Source organism: Silurus aristotelis (genome assembly GCF_946808225.1).
Source record: "Silurus aristotelis genome assembly, chromosome: 5".
Lineage (NCBI taxonomy): Eukaryota > Metazoa > Chordata > Actinopteri > Siluriformes > Siluridae > Silurus > Silurus aristotelis.
The window spans coordinates 14,658,909-14,673,844 of NC_139578.1; the positions used below are offsets into that span (position 1 = coordinate 14,658,909).

The window sequence follows — 14,936 nt, forward strand, 5'->3', positions numbered from 1 at the left end:
TTTCATAAACAGAGTTCCTTTGAATAATGCCATCAATTCAGAATGGTCAACTCCTGCACAATGCAGATAATGAGCTGGAACAATGTGTATTATTTTGTGGCACTAGAGTTCCTTCTTATCGTTTAAAACTGAACAAGGACAAGCACACCAAAACCATTACCGACCTAGGATGAGTGTGCAAACATCCCATAATAGTCTTTGAAAATAGCCTGGCCCAAGAAGATCATTTGTGCTGTCATGGATGGTATTGATGTGTTGTAAAGGTCAAGTTTATGGCTGCCATGTTTACAAGGGTTTGGTTTTTATTGTTCTTTGAGCGCAATGCGAATTTTCACACTACAGGTATTCTATAAAATGTTATATACTGACTAGTGTATTGTTTCCACAGACATATAAAACACAGTTTCTACAGGTTATTGTTCTGTAAAGTAAAAATCAGGAGAAGGGACTTAATTACTAAAGACAACAATAGGTTGAATGCTTCAAACAAGGACTTCACGGGGGAGGACGCCTTAACTGTCTCTTTCAGGAACCCCTGCGACCTACAACGAATTTAAATACATTTTAACCAAATCCAGCCTGTCTAAATGCTTCAGAGGGGATGTGTTGTGCTTTTGAGGATGTGAAGCAACAGGTGCAAATAAAGTATATTAGAAGAAACATTTTAAAGAAACGCTGAGCTGTGAAGAAACTTTAATGTCCAAAGTTTAAAGTGTCATTATAAATAAGTCTAGACGAATGTTGGTTAAAACTGAGTTCATCGAGCGAAAGCTGCTTTCCAAATACCTAGTCATCATTCACTTTTACTTCGGTTAATTTTTAACGACAATGTGGGACATAAAGAATGATACTGATGGCAGCCATAATCTGTCTTGTTGTAAAAAAAACAACCCAGTGACGTACCACTATGAGCCTTAGAAGTGATGGAAAGGTGAGATGATCACCTATGTGAGAACAGCCCACAGAACTGTTCACAGGGCTGATGACCATGAGACAAGGCTATATGTGCAAACTCAATATGCAATTTGTTTCTCTCAAGGCCCAACTATTGTTTTGACTTTATCTTTCACAGCACAGTGGCATCAGATCTACTGAATGTTAGAGCTCGGCATTGTAAAGTAAATCACACTGCACCGCATACAATGGTTTAAAAACACACACAAAAAAAAGTTATTGTGTAAAACCAAAATTCATGTACAGATATTATCCATCAACTCATGTACTCTTTGATTATTGGTTAATGATAACTTTAGTTCCCTTTCTAGGTACCTCATTGAAACCAGGCACTATTGATTTTCATAAAAACCCTGTGCACACAGCCTCAGATTACACACGCAACAGTAAAGTTACAGTGGAAACACGAGACAGGGAGACTCACATTTAACCACAATACTTAGAAAGCAACAGAGGTCCAGAACAATCAGACGGACTTTGGTCATACCATAATATACTATTAAGACAACCATATCACTTCAATATAAACACAACGAGGCAGCTGCATGGAAACAGAGTTCTGTATTACATATACATTACAATTACGAACTAAAGGTTTTACAATGTAATAACTCAAGTTATAATTAGAACCTGATAACAATTTACAATGGTATTATACTTGTACATATTAAACGTGTGAAAGAAAATACTTATAATTTCAATGTTTCACCCAAAGATTTTAATACACATGCAGAAAAAAATATAACATTTTAGAAGCTTTTGTAAAAGTGAAGCTATGAATATTTTGTGCAAATAAAAAAAAAAGGCGAATAATAAGCAAGATATATTAGTCAGTCCACTTCCTGGAGTTTAATGATCATTAGCCAATCTTCATGTTTATTAAACTTTCGTTAAAGGTTGCTTTTTAGAAGTTCCCGGTTAGGATTTTCCAGATTTGGACACAGCCAGTCCAATCAGCCCTGCTAATCCTGCCACGCCCAAGCCGATGCCTCCAACAATAGCCATGCCAACCAGGCCATCTGGAAAAAAAAAGATTTATATATTTTTATAATTTTTTCCAATGTAATACTTAAAGATATGAATAAGTAGCAATAAAAAAAGAAAGAAAGGAAGCAATGAAAACCAAAAGTCTAAAACAGTACGTCTTTGTGCACCATCAATTATTGCTACAGTTTGCTACATGTTTGTTATACGTCAATAATGTGCAACCTTCTTTCAAATCCACAATACACCATTTTATTATCCTGACCCAGTGGAGACTCAAAGAACAGAGTGTGAGGGAGTCCAGTACTATACACTGAACACACACTGTTTATAATGACAGGCTGTAGACTATTGCTGCTCAAAACCATACACACCAATACACACTATCTTATAGTGAGATTCATTAATCATCTTCTCCTTCCGGCTGCTCCCAATAGGGGTCGCTACAGTGGTTTACTTCATTAATATTCTAGTGAAATCCTGCTATCTATACACTTAATCTTAAAGATTTGGCTATCTTTATTTTTCAAATGAGAGCTGTATCATTTACTACTACTATCTGTTACTGATCAATACTATTGTTATAATTATATTTGATTCCAGAAAGATTTGAAATGCCCCCCCTACATACACGCACCTTTTCTTAGTGCCCGATTGATGAGCTGTTCCAAATCGATGGCCTGCTTATTTCCAGGTTCATTCTTAAGCAAAACCCGAACATATTTCAGAGCTTTCTCATATTCCTGACAAAACAAAAAAAAGAGTCAGAGATAAGAAAAATTAAATAGAAGACCTTCGTTTACCCATTGTTCATAATAACAACAAGACATTCAAGCAGTGCGGCAGTAATACAACCTGTTCACTGATAGTATATCTCTTTCAAAAATGAGCAATGTTCAGCAACAATATGAGTCACAAACTGTTACAATAAACACAGACTCATTCATAAAAAAGCAGGATATGGAAAAAAGGGGAAGAAAAAAAAAAGTCATGTCATTATCCTCACCTTAAGTCTGTAGTTTGCAACAGCCAGATAAAAGAGAAAGTCCCGCTGGTCATCCTTTGCGCTCTTCTGTACCAGCTCTGTAACGTTCCATGTAATACAATAATGATGACGTCATTCAACAAACAGATTCTTGAAAACATTTATACTATACACAATATGTATATTAGTATTATAAACAGGCTAGAAAAACAGGTTTGGAAAACTCTTAAAAAAAAAATAAAAAAAAATAAAAAAAACCACAATTTTAACAAAAACCTTAAATATAATAATGATTAAAATTCTAATATTCTGTTACATTTTAAAACCTGACATTACTAAGAAATACCAATGATACCAGCATTAGTTTAGAAAAGTGTATTATGATCCAATTCATCACAATATGTCACACTGAACAGTACAAGTAACAACTACTTTATATAGTCTTACAGGAAAATGTGACTGATAAACAATGATTTGTATTTCAAATGAACTCACCTTCCAACAGCTGAATCCCTTTGTTGATTTCGTTGGTAGATTTACTTCGGATTAAGCACCATGCATACTCAAATTTGGTGTCTTTGGATACAGCCCCCTTTTCCACTTCCAATTTGTATTTTTTTTCGAACCTCTGTGGGGAAAAAAACACCACCAAATGAAATTATAACATCTGCTCTCAAGACCATAAATATGATAACGTCGATAAAAGCTATTTAAATCATTTTTGTCATGGATTTTCCGTTATCTCGCGGTTAATAGACAAAAAACTCTAAACAAAGGCTACCTACAGAGAGCTTGGCACAGCTATAAAACTGTAAAGGTCAAACTTTTTTTCTAGAGAATTATCAGCATAACCTCATGATCTAGATGTTCCACTTTTAGTAATTAGTTTGATGCGACAGAAAATACATACAGTGAGGAAAATAAGTATTTGAACACCCTGCTATTTTGCAAGTTCTCCCACTTAGAAATCATGGAGGGGTCTAAAATTGTCCTCGTAGGTGCATGTCCACTGTAAGAGACATAATCTAAAAAAAAAAATCCAGAAATCACAATGTATGATTTTTAAACTATTTATTTGTATGATACAGCTGCAAATAAGTATTTGAACACCTGTCTATCAGCTAGAATTCTGACCCTCAAAGACCTGTTAGTCTGCCTTTAAAATGTCCACCTCCACTACATTTATTATCCTAAATTAGATGCACCTGTTTGAGGTCGTTAGCTGCATAAAGACACCTGTCCACCCCATACAATCAGTAAGAATCCAACTACTAACATGGCCAAGACCAAAGAGCTGTCCAAAGACACTAGAGACAAAATTGTACACCTCCACAAGGCTGGAAAGGGCTACGGGGAAATTGCCAAGCAGCTTGGTGAAAAAAGGTCCACTGTTGGAGCAATCATTAGAAAATGGAAGAAGCTAAACATGACTGTCAATCTCCCTCGGACTGGGGCTCCATGCAAGATCTCGCCTCGTGGGGTCTCAATGATCCTAAGGAAGGTGAGAAATCAGCCCAGAACTACACGGGAGGAGCTGGTCAATGACCTGAAAAGAGCTGGGACCACTGTTTCCAAGGTTATTGTTGGTAATACACTAAGACGTCATGGTTTGAAACCATGCATGGCACGGAAGGTTCCCCTGCTTAAACCAGCACATGTCCAGGCACGTCTTAAGTTTGCCAATGACCATTTGGATGATCCAGAGAAGTCATGGGAGAAAGTCATGTGGTCAGATGAGACCAAAATAGAACTTTTGGGTCATAATTCCACTAAACGTGTTTGGAGGAAGAAGAATGATGAGTACCATCCCAAGAACACCATCCCTACTGTGAAGCATGGGGGTGGTAGCATCATGCTTTGGGGGTGTTTTTCTGCACATGGGACAGGGCGACTGCACTGTATTAAGGAGAGGATGACCGGGGCCATGTATTGCCAGATTTTGGGGAACAACCTCCTTCCCTCAGTTAGAGCATTGAAGATGGGTCGAGGCTGGGTCTTCCAACATGACAATGACCCGAAGCACACATCCAGGATAACCAAGGAGTGGCTCTGTAAGAAGCATATCAAGGTTCTGCCGTGGCCTAGCCAGTCTCCAGACCCAAACCCAATAGAGAATCTTTGGAGGGAGCTCAAACTCCGTGTTTCTCAGCGACAGGCCAGAAACCTGACTGATCTAGAGAAGATCTGTGTGGAGGAGTGGGCCAAAATCCCTCCTGCAGTGTGTGCAAACCTGGTGAAAAACTACAGGAAACGTTTGACCTCTGTAATTGCAAACAAAGGCTACTGTACCAAATATTAACATTGACTTTCTCAGGTGTTCAAATACTTATTTGCAGCTGTATCATACAAATAAATAGTTAAAAAATAATACATTGTGATTTCTGGATTTTTTTTTTTAGATTATGTCTCTCACAGTGGACATGCACCTACGATGACTATTTTAGACCCCTCCATGATTTCTAAGTGGAAGAACTTGCAAAATAGCAGGGTGTTCAAATACTTATTTTCCTCACTGTATATAGCTGTCTGCTGACACGTTTGTGATGTCTGACATGTAATGTTAAGAGACAAAGTTTAGACAAAGTTTATGTGGACAAAGGTTATGTGATCTAATCTCTTTCTCACATATGAGATTTTTGTCCTTTGGTAATTGTATTTAAAAGAAAAAAAGTATTCAATAACATCTAACACATTGTATGAATTGGATCTTGCAGGCTAAAGATTTTGAGTCATTTCTTTTTTTTTTTTTTAAATGGCCTGTAAATATAGTGGAGCAATGCAATATTTAACCTGGCTACAGACATGAAAACGTTACTAACACCATTTGATTGACCCAACACGTCTCGCTATATAAACACGGGAAATATTATCATGCAGTAAAATTGAACAAGGTAATCATCAAGACTACATCTATAGCTAATATTTGAGAATATTCCTTATCAAAAAAACATAGTTAACCTCCAAAGCATAAAAATATTTGACATCCCAAAAAAAAAAAAAGTTTGAAATAAACCTCCTATGCAAACATCCACAAAACTCATAGAAAACAAAATGAATATAGTGTCTAAGTGTCAGTTTTGCATATAAATATGTTGCTCTACATAACGTACCTGAACATTATATATCAAGCTTATAGCTCAATGTATGGAACATAATTCAACTAAAACTACTGATGCAGCTACTGTTGCAAGTTCACTCTGTTGTGAATGAGAATATTATCATATTTTTGAATGAACTCTTTGTGAGGAGAATAAGTGTGTGTAAAGTAGGTATGGCTCTTGGAGGAAATGTATTGTTGATAGTTGATGTGCACTTGACTTGTGAGCATTAACACAGAAATAGATTGGTGTTTTCACTATCAGTGGCTGATTATCATTATTTGCTGTAGGGATGTTGTGTGTGTGTGTGTGTGTGTGTGTGTGTGTGTGTGTGTGTGTATATATATATATATATATATATATATATATATATGTGTGTGTGTGTGTGTACATATGTTTATCTATCTATCTATCTATCTATCTATCTATCTATCTATCTATCTATCTATCTATCTATCTATCTATCTATCTAAACACACACACACACACACACACAATTTTTTGTTTAAAAAAAGAACTTTTTAGGGTAAAACTTACAGGCACAATGATATAAATGTATATTTTATACTCTAGTTTTCCCTGTAAAGCTGCTTTGAGACAGTGTTCATTGTTAAAAGCGCAATCGAAATAAAACTGAATTGAAATGGAAACAGGGACTGGGTTTCAGAAGGCGGTGCCCCCAACACATGACCTACAACTTAAACTAACTGAATATAAACATCTTCTGATTTCATGTTTAGGGTTTTTTTGGTTTATAACATGTTTTGAAAGCAAACTGTAAAATAAAAATAAATGGAAAACTAAGTGTTACGCCATTAATGATGATGTAATCTATCGGACTCGATAATCAAGTTTCGCAGTAAGTCATAAATCCTTTCACATCCGTCGGGAAAACCATGATATCAGGACAGGGGCGATTAAAGATTCACAATTTCGTATATGATCTAAAACTTGTCCTAAATCATATATATTACCTTCAGATCTTCCGGAGCGACGACGTCTTCTACCACCGCCTCCATGTTGCCGGAAATTCTGTAGCTAACAAAGTAAGAGTCACTGAGAAAAGCGGCGCTGCTGGAACATCTCTGTTCACACTTCATGCAGAGTTGAATCAGTTTCAACACGGAATGTATTTCGAAATGATGATGATGATGATTATTATTTTCTTAGTGTTTTATTATTACTATCATTGTCATCACTATTACTATTATTGCTATTGTTATTAATATTCTAATCAGTGTTATTGTTTTTTATATAATAATAATAATAATAATAATAATTAATAATAATATTGTTCATATTATTATCACCATTATTAAATAATACATACAATACTAATAAATGAATAAATGAATAATAGCACATATTATTTATTTAAATAAATAATCAATTTCATTGTTATTATTATTATTATTATTACTACCCTCATTCTCATGTTCATAATCATCAGCATTACTATTATGATTTTTATTATTGTTATATGTATTGTAATTATTATCGGTGCTGCTGTTTTTTGTAGTGGTTTGTGTGCACTGTCTGAATATCACGTGTGTTCACTTGTTACCTGTTCTCTTTAGCGGTGTGTTAAACACAAAATTATTATTTCGACCTCCCGTATTATATACCCTCCCTCCGCCCACCGCCTTAGTGACGTCACAGCACACGTGACTAACCCGGAACTAACTGTAAAAATAAATACAAACATTATCCTCACGTATGATTGCAATAATAACAGGCTGAGTTTTGTCGCATGTACAGTGTTTATTGCTTTAGAGGTTTTGTAATGTGATGGCTAGGAAGACTAGAAAAGAGGAATACTACCGTTTTTTCACCGTTACTGAGCCTCGCATACACGAGAGGGGACACACGGAATATAAAGTAACAGCAAGGGTTAGTAGCATGCAGGCTAATCAGCTAGCAGACTTAAAATCTTTCAATGTTTTGGTTTGTGATAAAGGTGGATTCTTTGTCGAACCTGCTGACGTTAGCTGATTTTTTTACTTGGATTTATGGCTCTTTTTGTATATCTTCAGTTGAACATTTGATCATCATCTACTTGATGGTCGTGGAAACACATCAAAGAAACCCATTATGGCAGCCAGTGTGTCAATAATAGTCTTTTTGTTGGCTAGGTGCCTCAATACAACTCGTGATATGAGAGGCATGAGAGACCATCCCCGTGACTGCCCTTGGCCTTTCTGCTTACTGGGCCAGATTTTATGTGCCTACCTCCAGTTATAGTCATGCGTTTAGATAAGATTTATTAGATTAGATTAGATTAGATTTATTATGAAGATCTTGAATGTACTTTGTCCTAATGACCAAGCTGTTCTTGATGTATTTTTTATTTTTGTTTCCTAACTAACAACTGTAGTATTAATGAATGTGCATAAACCACACATTACTACTAAATGGAAATGTAAAATCATTCAAGTGCTTTTTTTTCTTTTGTGGTGCAGTTATGTATGAATACTAAACTACATCCCACTTTTCCAACAGTTTGTATCAAAGAAAAGACCAGAGGATGTGAAAGAAGTGAGTAATGATTCTGTTAACTTTTAGGGAAATTAATCCCAACCACTGACATTTGTTAGGCATTTATTTATTAGTATATCTAATACCACGGGCAATGCTGGAGAAGATTTGACTTAGTATTGCATTAAACAGAGATTATCATAATTGATTGATTTCTAGAGCTGTTATCGTGTGAAATCCTAAATACGTAAGTAAGCAGTAACAAAAAAAAAATGGCTTGTGAATCATTTATCGTCAGTGTAAATCGTCATTGTAAAAAATTTTTGTCAACAGATTGTGTTGATTTTATTTGCAGGTTGTTGTATGGAGAAGATACACTGAGCTGAAGAAACTGCACGGAGAGTTGGCTTACACTCATAGAAACCTCTTCCGCAGACAGGAAGATTTTCCTCCTTTTCCCAGAGCACAGCTCTTTGGTAAAATTGCCATTTTCATATTTCCTGAGCTGTCAATAAAATATGGCAGATAGCATATATAATTACTAGAGGAAATTATGCACATGATGTGGATCTTCCAACCACTAAGGAGAAGAAGGCATCTTTACTCGGCTGTTAATGTAGAAAGCACTAACATTATGCTCCGACATTCAAATGTTTTAGCCCGGGTCTTTCATGCATTCTCTGGGCGTGGCTTTAGAGGAAAAATCTGGAGGGATGGTCTGTATTTGTTTGAATTTTGAGTTTCAAAACAGCTACCTCCACTTAGTACACAGGTGAAAGCACTGCATTGTCCAGTATAACAGGGCAAAGTCTGACTGAGACCAACCAATTTTATTTGATTCTAATTAACACTGAATCTACAGCCTAAGGGTTAATTGTAGCAACAAACCGCATAAATTAGAAGGAACTTATTATTTCATATTTATAAATAAAAGATGCCAAACTGATTTTTTATTTTATTTATTTATTTATTTTTTTTTACAAGACTGGTCCTTATGTTGGTCCTTTTTAATTCCTCGGAAGCAGACACGGTGCAAGTTGGAGAAAGGCATAGAGCAGAATGTGCATGTACAGGCAACTAGTTCATCTTGGTCCTTCACAGGATTAAATATTCTACTCTCCCCTTTTCCTGTCCTTCTCCCCCCGCTGCTAAAAGACATGCAATAAATTATTTAAACGAGCATGTCATGGTTAAATATACAGTATTTATTATTATATGGTTAATATCTTTGCACTTTACTCCACACTAACTCTCTGTTCTGCTTGGCACTGCACTGCTATTCATTGTGCCTATTGTTCTGTTTGTTTGTTTGTTTGTTGCCACTGTTATACTATGATGTGTTGTTTGTACAGATTTGTACTCTAGCACTTTATATAATCGTGTGGGAGTCTACACAAACTTATTCCGTGTTATCTTGTGTAGTTTTGTGTTGTTTCATAAAGCACCTTGGTCTTGAAAGAACGTCTGTTGCACTGTGAACTGTTCAATGGTTGAAATGACATTAAAGCCATTTGAGTTTATATTTTTTTCTCTGTTAGGTCGGTTTGATGAGGCTGTGATTGAGGAGAGAAGAAAGGCAGCTGAAGCCATGCTGCTGTTTACTACAAACATTCCTGCATTGTACAACAGTCCTCAACTTAAAGAATTTTTCAGGGTTAGACACACACATCCTCATGCATATGCAATTATGCACATGCATCTGCAAAATTATGATTATTTATGTATTCGTGTATGTGCATCAAATACTGTGAACAGAAATCAGCTTCTCGATGAATAATGATGTTTTTCATCTATTTTATTGTCCCTTATTGCATTAGGGAGGAGAGGTGAGAAGACCATTAGACCCATGCATCTCTTCTCCTACATCTCTACCCCCCCCTCTCATTCCTTTGCCTAAGGGAGACGATGCCCTAGGAGCTGAAGAGGAAACGGGGACGGAGGCTCCGATCCTGACCCAGGAACTGGAGTCTACCCTGGGTGAAAAGGAGCTTGGTGAGCCTGAGATGGCAGTTGAGGCTCTCAGTAACATGGAGATAAGCCCAGTACAAGAAAGACATGAAGAAAAAGAGGAAGCAGAAGTAAATTTTGGTGCAGACCAGCCAACCTCAGGTGCTTATCTTTTGATGTATTTATGGTAAATTTATCAGGTTTTTATATTCTTATTGTTCCTGTAACCTATTACAACAGATGACCTGCTCACCAACTCTCATTGTAAGGGTAATTTCATGTAAGGGTTGTTTCCAGATAATCTTTTTAAAAAAGTAAGGAAATAAATGGTTTGATACCAGCATACCAAGTTATGGTAATTTTTTTTTATTGTGTTTAGAGAGGAAATAAATCTGTTAAAATGATCTACTCAAATAGGATGACGCATACCTATTCTCCGTTTGTACATTTTACAATGACTTATCATTCAGATGGCTTGCAATACAATTCGAACATCAAAGTTTAAAGAAATGTACGTCGTTTACCTTAAATCCGGAGCACTTCTGTTCACTTCTGATTCACTTCACTTCATCCCTGTTTGCAGTAAAACATGCACATCTTACCTTATGAATAGATTATGTACTATAAGCATGTTTGCATAAATTTCAGAAGTAACATAACTTTATTTGGGATCATTGTGCCTTTATTACACATTTATTACAAGTGTTCAGTCTGGATAGTCATGGAAGAGCAACTGCCAAAACATCTGTAATATTGTTTCAAGCTAAATGACATAATGATTTTTAAGAAATACTTATCAGAAAAAGCTGAACTACTTCTGAAGAATTGTTTAGTACTGTCTGATTTTTCAAATTTTTTTTACAGTTGCCAGCCCTGAGCTTCCTGGATCCCCAGTTGATCAGTCCGAGGAGTTTGATTCCCTCTTTGACTGCGCATCGGAGGAACCTGTCGATGGTGCACAACCCCTTCTCTCAGACAACGACCTAGCCATCTTTGACCCGTGTGCAAAAGAAGGTAATCAATCTCTCTTTCCAGTACACCGTTCCTCCAGTAGTTCTATATGTTTAGTTTGGCATCATACAAAGTTTCATCAGGAAAAGATTTAGAATTTGTATCATATATTAACGTAAAAATCTTTATTTAAACTGACTTGTGCTGTAATTATTTGTTTTTGATTTTATGCTATTTTGTTCTTATAAACTGTTCTCGCCATGAAGATAGCTGGCATGGCATTAAATAAAAGTATATGTCTCCCAGATCAGGGCTATGGATCTCCTGGTCTCTCTGAGCTGCTGTCCATTAAACTGTCCTCTCAGGATAATGTGGTGTGTGGTGAGGAGCCAGACTTTGTTGTCCAATCAACCAGTGAGATGACTGCAGCCCAGGAGAGCGAGAAAGAGGGAGACTACAGCACGGCAATAACGCGATACAGAACAGCAGTGGAAATCCTCATGAAAGGAGTGCAAGGTGAGGAACAGATAAAAGCAACAGAGATAAAAATAAACTAAGACTTGATTTTTGACCTGATTTATGAAGCCTTGTTTTGAAAAAACTGCATCAAATCCTTCAAAACTTTCTCCTCATCAATAGATTGTTTTCATATTAGAGTGGATGCATCAGTCAGAACTACTTCTGCCATTTGCGAATGCCATAACGCCACATATACGGCATGACAAAGCACTTTTAAATGAAGATTTCTATTCTATTACGCTTGGTAACTTTCCAGTTAATCAGTATTTCTCATAGATCAAGTCTAAAGTTTTCTTTATAGGGTTGAATTGTATTAGTAAAATGAGCCAGTTTTTTTTTTTTTTTTTTTTTTTTTTTTTTTTCTTCCTCAATTCAGTCACCTGCATATTTACCACCATTTCTCTCACGTATAAATCACCTCACATAAATGTTTAATACACTCAAAGGGAAGTGCTATCTGCTTACTTCCTTTTACAGTTGCACGCAGGTGTGTTTATCAAGTGTAGCTGCGTTTGATAGGCTAAACAAAGAATGCAGGGGGTTAAGTGGGAGGGGGGCATCTTTGGCATCTTGATTGAAAATCAAGTTTCTGAAACTTGAATATCTATATAGCAGTTTTGTCATTTTGCTTGAGCTGTTTATATGATCTAGAGTTGGAGCAGCTGACTGTCATTTTCAGGCTAGTTGGAAAACAGGCTAATACACTTTCACTCTATAGGAGATGTGGACCCTCAGCAAAGGGATGCAGTGAAGAGGAGGGTAGCCGAGTGCCTCGAGCATGCAGAGCGACTGCTCTCTTTACAGACTCCTACTCAACAGCACAACACGTAGCACTCAAACTCTCACACACACAGAATTACATACCTCTGCCACACGCACATGCTTCACAATAACTTATGCGCTAGAATTAAACAGAATACGGCATATAAACATTCAAATTTTCACTTCTGCATCTCCTCATTAGCTTCACTTACCTGCAGTCCCAAAAGATCTATGCATACAATGAGCACAACTCTCTCAACACAATACTTATTTCCCCATACTATTTTCAACATGGTATTAAAACAAATCAGACACTAGACTTCTCTATGTCTATAAGTCTATAGTATATTTATAATCTAGTACTTTATTTTACTGTAATTATATTTAAATTAATTAGTGTTAATATTTGTAATGTCTGATTCTTTTCCCTTTTGGCAAACATCTGACTGAGTGTAATTGTTTTAAACTACCACCAGGTGTCCTCACTATGCTTCATGTTCAAACTGATATGGATTTATTTCCTAACTTGAAAGTTTAACATATTTGCCGGTATTTTATTGACTACACACCTGGCATTTGATCGGATTGTGTTTGATGCCCAGCATATTTTTTCTTTTGCATTTTGGATTTAATTAAGACTAATGCAACTAGCAAAAAAATTAAAATGTTGGCCAATAGTTAGCATCAATCAAAAGGCTAAATGCCACTCTTGTTAAGAGCTGATAGATGATGGGATGTCTCACATATAATGGCATAATGTTTTTTTTTTTTAATATGAATAAAATAAAACATTTTAAAACCTCATCTGGTTTTCCCTTGTGATTTGTATAAACACTTTGCATGACTCAATAATAATTGCTTGAATGCAGTTCTTTCACTATAGTGCTCAGTACAGTGTTGTAGCTCCAGTGCAAAAGACACTAAAAGTATCTTGACTTATACCCCTGTGGGATTTTGACATTTCCCTTAAAAACATTCATCTAAGGAAGGGTAGGTCCATTACTACTACACATACTGTGTTAAGCCGCATTGTGTCGTTCATTTCTTTCTGTGTGTAAAAGGGTAAAATAAAGGATGAATAGAGGAGAAAAAGAGATAGCAGACCGCAGAACACAGGTATGAATAGAGGATGAGCGGGATCATCTCTTCATTGTCCATGCATGGAAAATCCCTCCCTCCCTTGATGTTCTTTTTTTTTTTTACCCCTGTTATTCTGTTTCTCTCGCTGTGCTTCTGTGTTTGTGAGAGTGGAGAGATGTGGAATGGAATGGAGAGGTTATTGCACCTGTGTGTGTGTGTGTGTGTGTGTGTGTGTGTGTGTGTGTGTGTGTGTGTGTGTGTGTGTGTGTGTGTGTGTGTGTGTGTGTGTGTGTGTGTGCGCGCGCGCGCGCGTGTGTGTTTAGAGAGATGGATGAAGAGACAAAGAGACAAAACGGGGAGGTGGACTGTGTTTTGGCATTAGCATGCTGAGAGTGTCAGCACTCGATGTGCCTCTGTCCCCCTCTCCATCCCTCTCCCATCCCTCGTTCGTTCTCTCTTTTTCTCCTGCCGATCTCTCTCTCTCTCTCTCTCTCTCTCTCTCTCTCTCTCTCTCTCTCTCTCTCTCTCTCTCTCTCTCTCTCTCGTCAGTGTCCATAGCAATTATGCCATCAAAACACTCCAGCCAAAGAGGATAATTGCATCCTGAGTGCTGGGGAGAGAGTGAGCGGCAGAGTGAGTTAGTGTGTGTGTGTGTGTGTGTGTGTGTGTGTGTGTGTGTGCGTGTGTGTGTGCGTGTCTGTGTAAAAAAGAGAAGGATTCCGCGAGTTAACACACGTACTCGCGCGCGCGCGCGCGTGTGTGTGTGTGTACAAAGTGAGAGCTCGAGAGGGCCACAGTGCATTACAGTAAGTAAGGTTCTTCACAACACCGTAGGAGTCATGTGGTCAAAGATCAAAGAATCAGTTTGCTCTGCTAAGTGCACTAAAACACCAAACTCCAAATCGAATCTTTCCCTCACACACACTTCTTTGTATCCCAAAATAATTTTGATAGATTCATCAGTGTTACTTTATATTGCAGAATATTAATCACCCTCCATCCAGATGTTTAAAAGGATGCATGCAGGGTTTATTGACAGATAATTATTGTGTGTTTCTTCTGAAAAACCCTCCATGCACGTCAATGCATTTTTATTTAATCCCTATTTACAAATGATGGACTTGGTCAGACACTCGTTTTTTTTTTTGTGTGCTCCATCTCTATTACCTCTCTCACACTCT

At 36.9% G+C, this 14,936-nt stretch overlaps 3 protein-coding genes across 3 annotated transcripts in view; 1 reads left to right on the forward strand and 2 right to left on the reverse strand.

Annotated features, from left to right (window-relative positions):
• Window positions 1-14,936, reverse strand: part of mus81 (MUS81 structure-specific endonuclease subunit) — a 121,606-nt gene that overhangs the window by 74,302 nt on the left and 32,368 nt on the right. The window lies entirely within an intron of this gene.
• fis1 (fission, mitochondrial 1) lies at window positions 1,497-7,128 on the reverse strand. Its single transcript, XM_083540880.1, has 5 exons — window positions 6,996-7,128; window positions 3,419-3,551; window positions 2,945-3,021; window positions 2,576-2,681; window positions 1,497-1,973 (listed from the first exon to the last, which is right to left on the reverse strand). Exons 1-5 carry the CDS (start codon window positions 7,119-7,121, stop codon window positions 1,873-1,875), a joined length of 543 nt encoding a protein of 180 aa, XP_083397006.1. The 5' UTR covers window positions 7,122-7,128; the 3' UTR covers window positions 1,497-1,872.
• On the forward strand, window positions 7,670-13,479 carry snx15 (sorting nexin 15). The gene is made up of 8 exons (XM_083541151.1): window positions 7,670-7,911; window positions 8,521-8,556; window positions 8,852-8,972; window positions 10,035-10,150; window positions 10,314-10,605; window positions 11,308-11,457; window positions 11,701-11,910; window positions 12,632-13,479. The coding sequence occupies exons 1-8, from the start codon at window positions 7,810-7,812 to the stop codon at window positions 12,742-12,744; spliced, it is 1,140 nt and encodes a 379-aa protein (XP_083397277.1). The 5' UTR covers window positions 7,670-7,809; the 3' UTR covers window positions 12,745-13,479.